This window comes from Notothenia coriiceps, unplaced genomic scaffold (assembly GCF_000735185.1).
Source record: "Notothenia coriiceps isolate Sejong01 unplaced genomic scaffold, NC01 NC01_scaffold00037244, whole genome shotgun sequence".
NCBI classification, from domain to species: Eukaryota; Metazoa; Chordata; class Actinopteri; order Perciformes; family Nototheniidae; genus Notothenia; species Notothenia coriiceps.
The window spans coordinates 1609887-1627243 of NW_011369945.1; the positions used below are offsets into that span (position 1 = coordinate 1609887).

The window sequence follows — 17357 nt, forward strand, 5'->3', positions numbered from 1 at the left end:
CTGCGACGCTAAGTTGGGTACAACTTAGCGGTTCTTTCCGCAGTCCAGCCGTGTTTTTTGGTGCTGCCACGTCCGCGTGTGGTGGAGGCTTATCACCGCACGGGTACGAGTACAAGCCCGGCTGAGGGTAAATGACGGCTAAAGCCGGCCACATAGTACCCGGAATTCAGAATAAGTCATTCCTTCCGTTAAATTGGCCTAGTGTACTTCTGGGTAACATGTGTTCCTCGCGTTTGCCTGGTTTAAGCATAATTTTTTCATAAAGGCAAGTATTCGTACGCCAGGTAAATTGGCACAGGCAATGTGCTTTGGTGACCTTTTGGCGACATCATGTATACGGCCCGGACATTCACCGCGACATGAAGACGGTGTTTTATGTGGTTTTCGTCGCTTCTTCTGGGGCTCGTACCAACGGTACCAAACGGGAAGACAAATACGGGGCGCCACCTAAATTCGTTGTACATCAAGTCCATTAAGAGGTACAGGTGAACAACGTCTACCAACACCATCTCCTCGACACTAAACGTGATTGTAGACATCGTACCGTCATTCGTCGTCGTTATCGATGACTGTCATCGATGACTTGTACGATGCCGTCACTCGTCGTCTCCACCACCGATACCGAAGTAGCAATAGTTCCTTTTACCCCACTAGCATATCCCGCTTGTGTGACTCGGTAAACGGGGTTCTCGCAAGGAAAACGTCTAGATAGGTGGGAACCCTGGGCAATAACAAACGCCCAGGTAAAGGCGCGCAAGGCATGCCGGGAACACACTTGCTCTTGTTTCTCATTGTCTATGTTGGGCAAAACAAGAGCCATTTCTGGCGGAATTGTGTTAATTTTATGTAGGTCCTTCGTAGCAAATATAGACCAAATTTCCTATGCACCAAGGCAACTATGGGCCCGCAAGTCGGACAAAGGGATAACACCGATTGGCTGTTCAGCTAGCGAATCAATGCATGAGAAGCGTTAACAGAAGTGAGGGAGGTAAACAAATAATTTAAAATGGAAGATGGAACACACACGGACGGCTAATTCACCTCATCGGTTTATAGAGCTCCTGTTCGTTCATGTTTTCAATGGACGAGAGTGAAAATGGAAAGAAAAACGCTATTTGTTGTTTGTTTATATCACGGAGTCTGTTCTTCTTCTCTGTCTTCCGGTTGTTGCCTCTTTTGAATGATGAATACACACTACCGCCGCCTGCTGGTAAAGAGAGTTATTGCCACTCACGCATACGCAGTTCATACATGCTCGGCTCGGATTTGCGGTGTGTTCCAGTGCGCGAAGTCGGCAAATACGCAGGAGAGTCCGGCGACGCAACAGTCGGTGTCGGCGTCGGCAACTTCTCAGGTGACTGGCCGGTGTATCTGGGACTTTAAGCCAGTTCATAATCTGAAGAATTCTGACAGGGGGAGGAGCATTCTTCTCTCTGGTGTCAAATTTAGCTGTGAACGCAGGCCAGGGTGCAAGTAACAAAGTAAACAACAGGTGATGGGTGTACCAAATGGAAACTTGCGTGTCCCAAACAGACTTCCCCCCCATCACAACACTTTGAGTAAGATCCTCTGCATGCCTCAGGCAGAGCTGTAGCTGTAACCTGACACCCCCCAACAACACGGCAGTGTTTGCACTCCCATGACCCATTGTCCGTTTGCTGTGTAAATAATGCTAACAACATTCATGTAGGTAAATAAGCAGAGGGCCACAACATGTTGAGATAACACTTTTCTTCAGTTGTTTTATCTTAACTGCTGTGATCTTCAGATGTCTGCATGGTGTTCGAGGTGTTGGGGCATCACTTATTAAAGTGGATAATAAAGTCCAATTACCAGGGCCTGCCCCTGCCGTGTGTGAAGAGCATCATAAGACAGGTAAGTTTAGACCCTCAGTGTTGCTCCTTTTCAATGCCTGTGACTCCTGATAGAGGTTCAGATGTAGCTTCCGCTCCATAACGAGAGCGAGGTAGCCTCCAGGCCGTGTGACGGGTGGAAACTTGTGTGAAACATTCTGTGTTTCCAAGTAACTTATTAAGAAACAGTGATGCATTATACAGACATTGCCACAAAGTATTGCTCATTTTGAATGCTTTGATTATTTATTTAATATAATTATTCTACCTGTCATTTGCCCATATTTCTGTTCCCATATGGCACTTGTATATATTAGCTTTTTATTATATTTTAACTTTGTAAAAACCAAAAGTGACATAGGGAAAACAGATTTTAAAATATTTAAAAGAAAGTTCTCTGTTCATTTACAGAGTACAGTTAACCTTCTACAATCCCAATGTATAATTTCCCCAGGTGCTTCAAGGCCTGGACTACCTGCACACAAAGTGTCAGATCATCCACACGGACATCAAGCCGGAGAACATCCTGATGAGCGTGGATGAGCCTTATGTCCGGAAGCTCGCAGCTGAAGCCACCGAGTGGCAGAGGGCCGGGGCGCCTCCTCCCTCCGGCTCAGCAAGTATGAGACAAACACATTTTCATATTCAAATCTACACTCCTGAGTTCAGTTTGTTAACGCTTTTGATATTTCCTTTTCAGTAAGCACAGCGCCTGCTCCAAAACAGGTACAACCATTTGATTATTTGTTTTTTGCATTGCACCTCAACCTCCCACATTCCTCACACATATAATACTATATCAACTACTATCAATAATGTGTTAATTCCTTACAGGTAGTAAAAATGTCCAAGAACAAGAAGAAGAAGTTAAAGAAGAAGCAGAAGCGTCAGGCAGAGCTTCTGGAAAAGTGCATCTTGGACCTGGAGGAAATGGAAAAGACCACAGAGACACGAGACGATGAAGAAGAGGAAGATGAGGACCCAGAGTCTCCAAAGGGACGGGCCTGCGCTCCTCTCAGACAGGTGTCTTATCTGGAGCTAGGAGATGAGGAAACTGAGGGTAAGAGCCGACATCATAGGAGTTATACGTGCTTCTTATTCTATTTGTTTATATTGTTGTTAGGGTAACATAATCCTTGGTATGGATGGTTTGAAGATAAATGTCGTCCGTCTTTTCCTGATGCTTTCAGAGAGCAGTGAGAATGCAGATGTCATGAGGGTGGGACCAGAGGGGCTGTTGGAGGTGAACTGTAACGGCCATGTGCCGGTGGAACAGAGGCAGTCTCAGTGGAGGGACGAAGACCAACACAATGGCAACGCAGAGCCCAAAGAAAAATGTGCCAGTCAGGAGGAGCAACACGAGGAGCAACACGAGGAGTCTCCTGTTCACTTAATCTGCAACGGTGTGGACTCTGCAGATCTCAAGGAGCTGAACACGGACAGTGAAGGCAGGGGAGCTCACAGCAGCGGATTACATGGGAGACGCCTCCCTGCTGGGATGGAGGACAGAGGGCTGAAGCAAAGCATTCTGCAAGAGGAGGGGGAGGACGGGCCCGAAGATGTGGACGGTCAGTCAGCTCAATTTGTTCTATTATTTTACAGAAGTTCTTTTTTTCTTTGTCTGGTCTGCCTTGGGAGTTTAAAAAGCCTCAGCTTATGTGAACTTTGAAATATTGATTGTTACGCTGCTCTTTTATTGGATGTTAAGACCATTCTTATCTCTCGGTCTCTCTCCCTGCTCTGACACAGGCAAGCTAACTGCAGGATCCCTGCTAGTTAACCCCCTTGAGCCACTCAATTCAGACAAGATCAAGGTCAAGATTGCAGACTTGGGAAACGCCTGCTGGGTGGTGAGTAGACCGCTAATGACCTCAGGGATTTCCTGATTAGGGACACATGCGGTGTCATCTAGCCTCCCAAATAGAAATACCCTAACCATCCAGCGCTTTGTTTATTTGTTGTAGTGATCCAAGTTGTATCTCTCTCTCTCTCTTTCTCTTTCTCAGCACAAGCACTTTACAGAAGACATCCAGACACGGCAGTACCGGTCCTTAGAGGTGCTGATAGGGGCCGGATACAGCACACCGGCCGATGTATGGAGCACTGCCTGCATGGTGAGAGATGAAAAACTACTATTGCACTGATTGAACACCTGAGAAAAAATCCAATGTATCTTGAAATGTGAGAGTGTGGCAGGTGTTGCTAGGGAGTAGATATATCCCTTCACATAGGGCGTCTCATTTGTTTATGATGTTTGTGTTGTCTCCTCAGGCTTTTGAGCTCGCCACAGGGGACTACTTGTTTGAACCTCATTCTGGGGAAGATTATTCCAGGGATGAAGGTATTGCTGGGACTTCCTTTTCCTTTTATCCAGTTATAACTGCACAGCATTAGATCTATATTTAGTAGTATTTCTCATATGTATGCTTCACTGGTAAGTCATATTTGGTTTTGGTGAGGGCTGTACCGAATTATTTCAAATTCTTTATGCGTGTCTTTCAATTTCAATCTGGTATTTCTGCACAATTGCAGATAAAGATCAGGCTAAACTAATATCTGCGTATGATTACTCCAATAACTCCAGAGTGTTGTAATCATATCCACAATACACAATGTTTTTTTTAATCTTGCGTAATAGTCTGCTTTAATCCATTGCTGTTTGCATTCAGCCTTTCAAATACAAAGGAAGATTAATTAACCTTGAATGAATAAAAAATACATTCGGTACAGCCCTAGTACTGTGGGTCACTTTTAACATGTATTGCTTCTGTGAAAAGCTTCTTGAGGTGTTTTCTGTACAATTGGCCTTCATTGGTGTTTCATTGTCATCATATTCTCAATTCTCATAAGATTTTCACAGTAAGCATGGTAAGCTGCTGGGGCCTTTAGTCCAAGTTATTGTGCACTTAGCATAATAACTTGCTTTCTCCACAGTGTTAACACTTAAACGACGTACTCCATTACAGTGATTTGAGATTCAGAAGCTTCTAATGGGAATGACGTGATGATGAGTGCCAGCATTCCTGTGTTTATTTCCTCTCTAACACTTAAAACCACACTTTCGCTGCACTGGAGACGGGGCCATCTCTCCTTCCCTTGCTCATCTTTTCTTCATCTCCTCCTCCCCACTCTCCATGTGTCATGTTGTCATCACGCTTTCTGTATGTTGATGTTGGCTGACGCTCAACTTGATGTTTCTGTGCTGACTCGATCTAGCCCAGGCATGTTAGGTATGATTCAACCTTTTAGTTCATTGGCACTTGCCCTGCAGCTGTGAATCTGCTTTCTCACCCAACATGAACACATGTTATTGCTTCATATTCTTCCAATGCTCTACTAATCCCTCATACTGAACCAGAGTCTGTTGTACAAGTCTTGGTGTGTTTTACTTGGCTGTACTTCATTATCATTATTCAGTTCAATAGTTGTTTTTCCGACATGAAAGTGAACGGCCTACATGTGTTTAAAGTTTGTAGCACTAGCTTGTGATGTGAATAGGCGAATGTGCTTCTTTTGATATGAGGCTGTCATCATCCATTGTTCCTAATGCATTGTTCGACATGGCTGTTTGACATTTCTCTCCTACCCCCTCTCCCATTTTCCATTTCCTCCTCTCTCCAAACTGTTCCCCTATGACTCTCTGTCTCTCCTCCTCTGATGTGCCTCATTTCTAGACCATCTTGCTCTCATGATTGAGTTGCTCGGTAAAATCCCTCGTCACTATGCCCTGAGTGGGAAATACTCACAGGAATACTTCACCAAGAGAGGTACGAAACCCCTCTGTTTGTGGCTCGCTCTGGGAGAAGTGGATGACAGGTGAAGGGGGAAGGGTCTTGTCAGCACACCTACCAAAGCTGTTGGAGTGAGAAGGCCAATAGAAATAAACACAGACCAATACATTTAACTTTGGAATGGACATCAGACATCGATTCAAGTTTCAGTAGTTTAGCCAAAGATTGCCTGGCAGAGCTACACTCGGTACCTCCTCGGTTGTAGCCAGATGCCTTGGCTGGATACTCGGTGCTGTATTGATCTTCAGAGGGGGAATTCTCATGACCGCAAGGGGGAGTCATTTGCTTGAAGTGTTTCCCTTATTTACAGGCCTGAAGTGTGTATGAAATGACCTTTCAGGGTATTTCAGAGAATAAAGTGGCATCCATAAGTGCAAGTGTTCATACGCCTTTATAGCACTGTTAACATCATGGAAGACTCTTGGTAAACGATCTTATCTAAAGGGATCCCTGGCCTGAAATAGTTTGACAGTCGGTCACGTTCAGGAGCCATTTTGCAGGGCAGATGGCTGTTAGAGGGCTTTTCTCTGAATCCTAATCTCTAGGCCTGCAACCCCTCCCAGCTGCCGCCCACTATGGCACAGGGTCTTGTCCAGGTAACCATTTGGAGCAAGAAAATCTATTAACACACAAAAGATCAAACTGGTATAAACTAGTGGTATATTTTAGAAAACACTGCCATAACCTAATATGGGCAACTGAATTTGTAAGGAAGAATAAACATTTCAGAATGAGTATTTTCTTCTAGGCAAGGTGTATCATTTTTCTATCTGGAGGTCAGTGCACCCCGGCCTCTTCTACAATCTGGCCCAAATACTGTATACACGTGGTAGTGCTGTGAGCCTGACCCCTCCCTCCCTCAGCCCTCCACCCACACCCAGAGCGGGCCTGTTGCCAGGACACCGTCTGACGAATCTGGTGTGTGTCTTGTCTGTCTTGTTCCTCTTTTCTTTGCAATCGTCTGCCGTGTAGACCATATAGCGCTGATCATTGAGCTGCTGGGGACTGTCCCACGCAAACTCATAATGTCCGGCAAATATTCCAAGGATTTTTTCACCAAAAAAGGTAAAACAAAGAACCATCAGCGTCCAGATTAGAGAAGGTATCTGCCTGCATGTCGTAAAGATCATGCCCAAGAGCCACTCTAGTATTTGTACACATATGTTCTCTGACATTTTGAGAGGTTTCTTTTATTGTTAAGACATTTACAACATTGATATATCTCTGTATACAGAGGTGGGAAGTAACTAAGTACATTTACTCAAGTACTGTACTTAAGTACCATTTTAAAATACTTGTACTTTACTTGAGTATTTCCATGTTATGCTACTTTGTACTTCAATACAATTCAGAGGTAAATGGTGTACTTCTACTCCACTACATTTGTTTAATACCTTTAGTTACTTTACTGATTTGGATGAATGATAATCATCTCTTAAATCAGACTTAAGTTACACCTGGAGTAAATTCACAAGCTACCCTACAAAGTCATTACAACTAGCTGCACCTTTACCAGCTTTGATAACAATTTAATGATCAATAATTATAAAACATATCATATGTATTATTCTGAGATGGACCAATCTCCACGATGACTACTTTTAAGTATATTTTGATGCCAATACTTTTCTACTTTTACTTGAGTAACATTTTATATTTGAATGAAGGACTTTTACTTGTAACAGAGTATTCCTAAACTCTGGTGCTTCTACTTTTACTCAAGTACAAGAACTGAGTACTTCTCCTACCTCTGACTATTGACAGCTAATAAAATATGACATGTATTCATAACTCGATGTTCAAATGTGTTTTCAATATGAATGTGAAATGGGGATAGTGCTGTGTTCCTGCATGGCTCTCTGATGTGTCTGTGTTGCTCTGCAGGGGATTTGAAACACATCACCAAGCTGAAGCCCTGGGGGCTCATGGAGGTGCTGGTGGACAAATACGAGTGGCCCCGTGAAGAAGCTGAGTGCTTCACCGACTTCCTGCTTCCCATGCTGGATCTGATCCCAGAGAAGAGAGCCACGGCCGCAGAGTGCCTGCGTCACCCCTGGCTCACCCTCTAGTGGACACCTCCAGCCACTGCACCTCCCCCCTCCTCCCACTCTCTCCAGAGACTGCAACAGATCACTTTCCAGTTTGGGCATATCAAATGAATATTTATTTCTCTTTTTTCCGTTGTTTTTGGATTTCTTATGTTGTTATTGAACTAATGCTTCTGTGTATGTTTGCTTTGTATTTGTTGGTTCTTCTCTCGGTGTGATGACGTTAGGACTTCAGTGGATAATATTACTTTGTGGTCATGTCGGCTCCAACCTGCTGTGCTCCGTTCCTCCACCCAACTAAGCAATCCTGTTATTGTACTGCTAGTGACTCATCCTTGTTACACTCCTGCACTAAAACCCAAACAAATTAAGGATATGTAGCCTCTCATTCTGTCCCCTTAAAATGATTTGCTGTCTCTTCTTTTCTTGTGCATTCTCATTAGTGCTGTGTTGTTTTTTTATGAATAAGTTTATCTTATATTACACATGTAAGGTATACATTTTGTATTTGTAAAGTAGGCGTAGGAAGTTGCACACTGGGCTAACATTTACGCTGACTGTGGTTTCTCACTGAGACATCCACTGTCTGATAATGTAGGTCATGTTATTTAGCCCTAACAAATCCATTGTCACCTGGTACTTAGTGAGGTTAGTTAATTATAATAAAAGGTCTTTCATTCCCATGGGAGGCTGGTATTCTCATACAACTATTACAATTCAGGAATATAGTGTTTTAAAGGTTTCAACAAGACAACACGTTAAGAAGCCCAATTTAGAGGAAAAAAAGTGAAAATAAAGTGTATATATCTGTACCAAAGAGTTTGCCTTTATGTATATTACAGTTATGTACAGTTTTTAACAAATCTTATATCTTAGCTAAAATTATTTAGCTAGGTAGCTGTGTTTTAATAAAGCATATGGAAGAAGTGTTCGAGTTCAGTCGTATGTATGGCCAACTGTTTAATAATGTCACTGTTTTTACCATAGACATGGTGAGACCTGATGTTATGTAATGGTGTCCCAAATTGATCATATCAAAGTAACCTATGTATCTATTGAGCTTAGGTAAAAACAAACTTTAGTGTCAGATTCAAGAACATAGACTTTGTGTAAACTGTCAATTTACACACCATACAATAAAAACAGACGTTCATACAATACAAAGTGAGTGTGTCGAGCTTGTTTATTAGCTGTTGCACATCAGGAACAGAATTACAACGCTTCATTGTTGTCTTGTTTGTAAAGCAGTGAACTGACAGCTAGATATCAGTAAAAAAAAGGTCATCTAATGCAGTCTATGCTTGTTCATTGCATCCGCATCACACTGCCGTCCTCAGCGTCCGTGTTCATCAGGGGTTTGCTGAAAAAGCGGGAAAACACTTGAAATTCTTTATTTATTGGATTAAAGACATTCTGACTTTATTGCCTCCCAATTAGCTTACAACTGACTCACAGTACTAACCAAGTCAGCTAATATTTAGAAAGCTTAATTAAAAATTAAAAATATCAAAATATTTGAAGCAGCATAAAAAATGTATTGTGTGCTTGCTTACTGGGAACAAACACCATGGTTTTCTTTCTTTGACATACTAAAAAGTGGAGTGAAAAGGCAGTGGTGGAATGTAACTAAGTATATTATTTACACAAGCAATAAACTAAATTACCTTTAGGTACTAACTAAAGCATTTCCATTTGTTGCTCCTTTATACTTCTATTCACTATCTCAGAGGGAAACATTGTACCTTTGGTTCTCTAGGTATATCTAAATGCTAAATGAAGTACTTTTTGCTAAGTACAATTCCGAATGCAGAACATTTAATTGTAAGAGTTTTCTACCTTGTTGTGGATATACTTATTTTACCTTATTAAAAGATCACATCTTCTACCAATGGTAAAAGGCCTTCAACACAGAATTCCCACATCCCAAACTAAGCTTTTCCCCCCACAATCTTCATCTGTTTTTATTACCTGCTCCTCCCTGCACCTCGAAGTCGTCTGGCAGCAGTTTGTCCTGCCTGTTTCCCAGTGTGAAGGACAGGAGCGCCAGGAGGAGGGCGTCCAGGATGCTGATGATGGCCAGGATGTAGGCCCAGCGCACCGTGCAATTCCCCAGGCTGTACTTATCCGTCTTCTGGCCACACATCCTCTTCACCTCCGGAGAGTCCCAGCCGTCCGGGTAGATCATGCAGCCCATCACCAACAGCAGGGCTGCGGGGGAAGACGGACAGTGAAAAGGTGCAGCCTTGCAGTAATTACCCCTTGAGTGCTCTCACTTCGCAAGAATCATTTTAAAGAAGTTCTTCTGAGCCCCCTGTGCAGAATAAGGCCAAACGTAGCCCCATAAAGTGCAAAGGTTTCATTTATTTATGGCGCAGCAGCAAATGATGCTCAGCGGGGCCGTTTGCATGATGTACTGTTAGGAAAGTTCCTAAATGTTAAATGCTCTTCATTGGCTAAAGTGTCCTCTGAGCTTTGCACAGTTACTTTATGGATTTAGATACAAACCTGAATGTTGAGGTATGGTACTTGTATTTTACTTGGGAATTTCCTTGCAATAGTTTGTATTTAAAGTTCACACACACCCCTATATTTCATTTGCTGTATTTTTAAATCCACCACATTGACTTAAAAATGTTTAGTTAAAAGTTATTTTTACATTAAAACACATTTGATTGTAACAGTGTCTGTTCGGGCCTTCAGGTGTCTATGAGAGCAGACCAAAAATACATATTTCTGAAACTTATCAGATGGTTTTGTTTCAATAACTGAAGCACAAAGAGCAGAAATTATCTATTATTTCACAGAATGCAAAGATTAGAGAAAGGTTTTCTTTATACATACACAAATTCATGGAACAAACTCTGTTTATTATCTTCTTTCTGTCACGATCTGTCTGTGTTGTGTTTGTCTTGTCTAGATCTGTCTTTTGTTTCCGGTCTGTGTGTGTTCCCTCCTACCTGTTCACTTCTACCTGTTCCCTCCTACCTGTTCACTCCTACCTGTTTACTTGATTGTGTTCACCTGTTGCCCCTGTGTTTTCTCCTCTTCTTCTTCTTCTTCTTCTTCTTCTTTCGTGTTTATTGGCGGTTTGTGTTTTCTGCTCCCTCCTCACCTGTCTCTTGTTTCGTTTATTAGTCTTGTGTGTATTTAAGTTCTGTTTTTGCTGTCTGTCATTGTTGGTTTCTTGTGTGTCTTTGACTGTGTCACGGGGTAGTGATCTGTTTCTGACGTTTATCCTTGAAATAAAGGATTTTTCTGTTTAAATCTGCGTTTGGGTCCTGCCTGCTTCACTCTACCCTGACAGAAGAAACCAACCAAGATGGACCCAGCAGATGATCCATTTGAGGTGGAACTACATAAATGTACCTATTCTTTGGCTTTCTGCTATGGTAGGTGGAGGGGAGCGTCCAGTGTTGAGCAGAAAGAGGCTGCTCAGGCAGAGGCGCACCAGATAGCAAAAGAGAAACCATGTCTTGTGAAGTTCTTACCTGGCTGGATGATGGATATCCTCCCGACATGTGTTTCCCGGCCTGCTAGCCCCAGGCATGCTAGCCCCCTGCCTCCCAATTCCCAACCTGACACCATACGTCTCGGCGTGTTCCGTCTGGAGTCAACCTCTGCTTCTTCCCCAGTTCCTGCTCCNATCCTGCCGAGAGTGCTGTCCCACCGTGGATCCTGGTTTCCTGTCTGGCCGACACGGGTCCTGCCCGTCCTCCGGAGTGTTCCGTCGCCGCCTGCTTCGCCTCGAGCCCGGCCTCCTGAGTGCCGCGGCCTTCGCCCTCATGCTCGGCCCCCTGGGTTCGCCCGCTCTGGTCTTCGCCCCTCCATGGACTCTGCCTTGCCCCCGGGCCGTCCGCCCGAGACCCCCTCCATGGACTCTGCCTTGCCCCCGGGCCATCCGTCCGAGACCCCCACCATGGACTCTGCCTTGCCCCCGGGCCGTCCGCCCGAGACCCCCACCATGGACTCTGCCTTGCCCCCGGACCGTCCGCCCGAGATCCCTTCCGGATCCTCCGCTGTGCTCCTGGGCTGTCAGCCCAAAACCCGTCCTCCAGACCCCCTCCACCCAACCTGGGGGCCCTAGTTTTGATCTGTTTTTGACGTTGAGCCTTGAAATAAAGGATTTTTCTGTTTAAATCTGCGTTTGGGTCCTGCCTGCTTCACTCTACCCTGACACTTTCTATAGCTCTGTTAATTATGCTAACACATTGCTCCATCAGTTTTGAAAAATGCAACAATGTTATAGAGTTTGCTGACAGCTTAGGAGTTTAAAAAAGTACTTTTACTTTTGATTCTTTACAGATATTTTGTTAATATTTCTGATAATACTTAATGTGGCTTGTTTCCTAGTCCCCGGCGTGTTTGAGGTGTGAGTTTAGATCAGTTAACAACAGCAACACCTGATCTTGTTACATGTAACCAATCCTCCATCAGAGGTGTCAGAGTCTGAAACGCGACCCCTTATTGGCTTCACTGTGCAGAACAACACATCCAGTACACACACACACACCTCCGTGAAACCAGAGAGGTGAGAAGACGAGTTCATCAGCTCACACTCGTAAGACTGCCCTCACTCATCCTTTAGTTTAGACCCACTGATGCTTTCCAGAGTTATGGTGTTCAGGTGCTTAACTTTAGTAAAGCTTTGAAAGGTTTTATCGAATGTGTCCTTTCATGTCAGAATGTGGTCTTGATATGGATAACAAGATGCTGAAACTAAAGCAACTATGGTTTTATATAGTATTAAAAGTGGTGGAATATCTTAGAATTCATCATGGACTATGTGACCTTAGACCTTAACTCTGTGAAAAGCAAAAGCCTCTCAAAGCATTCATCAATACACTTTTTGGTACTATACTGTATGTCTGTACAAGCACAACAATAATCTGAAGATATTTCAGGGATGAGTAAAATGTAATCATAATAAATAGGAACAAAAATATAGGTTCTGCATTCAAAAAGTACAAGCAAAGTATAACTAACACAAATGTAATTGTGTTACCTGATCATTGTACAAAAGGATTGTTGTTTCATTAACCCTGATGGACAGAATTGCATATATTACAGTTTTTACTCCACTACTTATATTGAATAGCTTGAGTTACTTAAAAGATTTACAATAATAATACAAAATATAGCCTGATCAACAACATATTTGATCATGTATTACTGCAGGTTGGCATAGCTTCATTTATCCTTTTGTGCATTTTACAGAAAAAGTTCAACACACAGCTCCAGCTTTAGCAGGTGCAAAATTAAAGTTATCAACACCTCAATGCATCAAACATTACAGTTCATATATTTACGTAATGGATCATTGTGCTTAATGTTGGTACTTAAAGTATGTTTTGATGTTTTATGATTGAGTGCAAGCCTTGTTACATTTTGTAGCCTATACACTTAAGTGCTGCTACTATTTCTCGATAAAGAAAATATGTTACTTAGCACCTCTATCACAACTAATTATTATAACTACAGGACTTGAGGCCAGTTTCACCTCACCTGAGGCCAACTGCATCCACGCGCAGATCTTGTACACGTTCCCGGCGTTGCAGAAGAAGAACAAGCTGAAGCAGACCATGGTGCCCACGATCAGCAGCATGGAGGTCCCCACGAAAAACAAGGCGGTCCTGAAGGCCGGAGAAGGGATGGAGGCGAAGTCCAGCACGCTGCCTTTGCACACGAGCTCCGAGGTGAGCGCGTTCCCGATGCAATAGTGGAAGAGGCCGAAGTACCCGGCCTGCGGAGTATTCACGCTGTCCCCGATCCAGTACGGCTGGATGAAGACCACCATGGTGATGATGACGAAGCAGATGGTGAACACGGCCCACATCACGCCGATGGCTCGAGAGTTTCTCACATAGTTGGTGTGGTAGATTTTAGCAGCCTCCTGGGCAGGAAGCAGATCCATGTTTGCGAGCTTCTCTTAAATGTCTCTTAAATAGTCTTCTGTGAACATTTTCTCACCAATGTAACTAAATCCACTTGTCCTGAGTCTTTAAACGTGTTACACCCAAAGACACAAAGACACACACACAGACACACCTGATGATGTGGCTGCTCTGCATTGAAATACCTGGCTCAGGAGCAGCACCCTGGAGAGCACCCTCACCTCTTTAATTAATGACGAGCCTCTGACGTCAGACATTGGGTAACTTAATGCTGTCTGTAGAATCGAAAAACCACGATTTTGTCATTACAAGATTGAATCTAGCCTAATTTTGTTTACATCTTTCTTGGGTTTGGCTAAACTTGTAACTGTCGTGTTGCTGTTTACACTTAGGTTACTTTTGGTACAAACTCATAGACGACCACAACAACTATATCAAAAATGTTTTTAGACTGTACTTTTATATTCTCATTGCAGTTTTACTGTTTTGTTTTGCTAAACAAACATATTATTCTCCTCTTTCTTTTTAAAGTGTCACAATGTGATATTTATTGGATTCTGCCTGACAGTTTGCTGAGCTTTATGGATGATGCACAGGAAACTTAAAAATAAAGGTCTGCAGATATCAAATTCAATATCCTTCTTATTGGAGAGCTGCTTATCTTGAAACCTGTAAACTGCCAGAGGCAGGAACACAATAAGGATTTTATTTTTGATGAATTAAAAAAAAAATTCACACAGACAGGTTATAGATTTGGATTGTCGTTATAGAGGTTGGGGATTCAACAACCGTGAAGTCTGAAGAGGATTAGAAATGGCACAGATGTGCAAAAACTGACATGGGAGCAGTTTCAAAACACACAGCACACTTGTGTTTGCCAATGCCAGCTGGTCTGTGATGCTTCATACTAAAGCAAAGCTCTGTTTCTTAGAGTCACTGCTGTTCAGGAGATATTTTTTTCCATTTTAATTGCCCCTCTGTGGGCTGATAAATGATCGTATTTAACACCAGAGTTACGTTTTTTCAGTCAAAAATAATCAAAACTCATTTGCTGCAGTCCTATTTTCTAATTTCTCATTCCTAATTGCACTTGTGTTGGCATGTGTGTCTGTGAAATACAACGGCACATATGGTTTCACTTGGCTTACATTTCTTTTTGTGCCTTGTTCTGTTATGGATGACAACTCTGGCTTGAGGCTGACAGGGGGCAGCCGGACAGAGCAGGCCACCATCTGGACCCTTCACCCTGCAGTCAGTGCTCATAACAAGGAGCTTAAGGGACTACTACGTGACAGTCTGCCATGTGTAGAGAAGTATTCAGGGGTAAGCTGTTGTCCCACATCTCCCACGGGCTCCCTGACGGCTCCCCGCAGCACAGGAGAGACCGTCAGCTCCAGGCAGAGAGGGAAACATGAGAGAGAAGGAGGGATGAGATGGTGAGGAGACATCACATCTTAGATAAATAGACTCATCAAACTCAAGTCTGTGGTGTGATGGAGGGAGAATGTGGGGGAGCTGCTTTTGAGTGCTTCTCTAATGAGTAATCCCTGATATATGTGACAGCCTCTGACTCTCTTGTCAAGATTTCAGTCAAGCCTGCTGTTTCTTCAGAGACGGGGAGAGCCAGCATCTTTGTGGGAAGTATAGAGGACAGACAGTTTGTCAAGGCTTCATGCACACACAAACACACCTTTAAGAGGCTTAACTTTTTTATTTGGTCTTCATTTGTTTTCTGAAATAAAACCTTGTTTCAGGCTTAATTTAAAGTCAAAATAATGGAAGCCTGTAGTGGTATAAAATCCCCAAATTCACTTATGTTGCTCTCAGAGCCTCTGGTAATCAATTAAAAATATAAACCTACATCTGTTTTTCACCCAGAGCAGCGCTGCATTATTAAAGCAACCAAATGAAGATGAAATGTGATGTCTTAGGATTGATTGGCTGTGGAAAATACAAGGTGGAAAATAAACCCTTTCTATTTTACAACCTTTGTTCCCCCACCACAGGCGGGATCTGGCAATTGCAAAATAATAAAGACGCTGACAGAGTTACCATTTTCTTCATTGTTTGTTTGAGAAGTGCTATTGACTGCTGAATATAAAATTCAAGAAGCATTTCTCTTTCACTTCACAGAGGAGAATGAAAGTTTGTTTGCTCTGAGTTGCGGCTCTTAGTCAGTTCTTTGCGTGTTTGGGAATCCCTTCTGCGTATCCCCTTTATCCATTCTATTGCCCAAATGTGGATCTACTCAGGAACCTAGGTGAAAGAAAACTGGCAGAAAATCAACCCAAATTCCTGTCTTCAGAAAGCCTGCAGGCATTGTGTGTGTTTCAAGCATTTATTGAATAGTAAACAGTAGAGATGTGACAGAAAATGAAATCTATGCAGGAGTGGATGCCACACATCAAAGCTATCCAGCTGAATGTTTTACCTTTATCATTACAGGGACATTGTCTTAGAACATAAAGCCGACAAACACCCAAACAATATATCAGTTTTATGTCTTGAAAACAAATGACTAATTATTCATTACAGTTTTTCTCGATTGCTAACACACATTTTTTTTTACAATTGCTCAGTTTCTCAGAACACTAAACACAATTCACAAAACCCCACACCCAAAGTGCAAAACACCTAATTTCTCCTGCTAAATGAAGAACTGCACTCAAAACTACATAAACACTTACCAAATGCAAACTTTTGCACCAAATACAACACACTTCATTCATAATACTGGATTGTTTGACCACCCAGCTACACACTGCTGAGCATAATCGAAAACACTTTCATCTATCATGGGCTATGCTCTGTACATAGAGGTCTCTGCAGAGAAAGATTGCTTGCTTATACAGAATAACATTGTGCAACATGCATCTCAGCATACTATGCTTCGGATCTCTCTAAGTGTGATGGCGTTGTTTGCCAAAACCCAGTTTGTAACTGCTGCTTCCTGTGCCTCATTGAAAATCCTTAGCCTTCCACCTGCACCTCTTTTTTTTTCTTTTTCTCAGTCCTTCAGATAAACAACAATGATATAGTGGTTTGTCAATGTATGTTGCATAAAAGTACGTTTACTACAGTAAATTGTGAAGGATTGTTGTACAGTTATAGTCTGCAACATGCCAACAATTCAATTACAGTAATGAAGTAAATACGTTTCACACAACAGATATAAGCACTGATATGTCATGAATTATGCAAAGCTAAAAACTGGTAACTAACCTGTTTTCAAGTCTAAGTGTCCGGATTACAGAGGCAACAGTAAATCGGCTTAGATTAGGCTAAACCCTCTGTCCAGCCTCTCTCATCGTCAAACCATGGTTGATAACATTTCATTTCATTAGAGAGTATTCTTCTTTGTCACGTCCTCTCCCTCCAGCTCTGCCTCTACCTCTCATTCTTCCTCCTCTCACTCTCAGCCCACCTCTTCCTCCTTCTCTCACTCTCAGCCCAGCTCTTCCTCTTCCTCTTGCTGATGCTTCCATGTTGTCTTCCATTGTTGCTGTAAGAAAGTACTCACCTGTGGTCTTTTTATGATGCTAACATCCTGATTGATTAGCCAACAATTATGCTATCTGGTGTTTGGTCAGGTGGAATGTGTCTCTTGATCATTGGTCCATGTGTGAGGCATTTTGAATATCAGTGTTTTAAACCTGCTAACACGTGACTTTATGTCAGATTCCTGTGTCTTACGTGGAGAAACGTGTGCAGTGGTTTGCAAAAAGTGTCATGTTGATTTGCAAATTATGTGAAAAGCTGAAAACGTGTTTAGAG

At 42.7% G+C, this 17357-nt stretch overlaps 2 protein-coding genes and 1 long non-coding RNA gene across 6 annotated transcripts in view; 2 read left to right on the top strand and 1 right to left on the bottom strand.

The window, feature by feature from the left end:
• srpk1a (SRSF protein kinase 1a) overlaps positions 1-8623 on the top strand; it is a 16045-nt gene extending 7422 nt beyond the window's left edge. For 2 of the 4 annotated variants that reach the window (XM_010793192.1, XM_010793190.1), the window contains exons 7-16: positions 1769-1875; positions 2308-2473; positions 2554-2579; positions 2688-2913; positions 3044-3421; positions 3603-3703; positions 3860-3967; positions 4125-4194; positions 5528-5620; positions 7529-8623. In XM_010793192.1, coding sequence (XP_010791494.1) covers positions 1769-1875; positions 2308-2473; positions 2554-2579; positions 2688-2913; positions 3044-3421; positions 3603-3703; positions 3860-3967; positions 4125-4194; positions 5528-5620; positions 7529-7713 — 1460 coding nt within the window. In that variant the 3' untranslated portion in view covers positions 7714-8623. Of the gene's footprint in view, positions 1-1768; positions 1876-2307; positions 2474-2553; positions 2580-2687; positions 2914-3043; positions 3422-3602; positions 3704-3859; positions 3968-4124; positions 4195-5527; positions 5621-6616; positions 6710-7528 lie in introns of all 4 variants that reach the window. The other 2 variants (XM_010793193.1, XM_010793191.1) reach the window with 1 other exon arrangement.
• On the bottom strand, positions 7886-13603 carry lhfpl5b (LHFPL tetraspan subfamily member 5b). The gene is made up of 3 exons (XM_010794134.1): positions 13195-13603; positions 9661-9900; positions 7886-9052 (listed from the first exon to the last, which is right to left on the bottom strand). Exons 1-3 carry the CDS (start codon positions 13601-13603, stop codon positions 9042-9044), a joined length of 660 nt encoding a protein of 219 aa, XP_010792436.1. The 3' UTR covers positions 7886-9041.
• Positions 9897-11147, top strand: LOC104964411 (uncharacterized). The gene is made up of 2 exons (XR_800411.1): positions 9897-9927; positions 11086-11147. It is a non-coding gene; the product is annotated as an uncharacterized lncRNA (long non-coding RNA).
• Positions 13604-17357: the final 3754 nt, after the last annotated feature.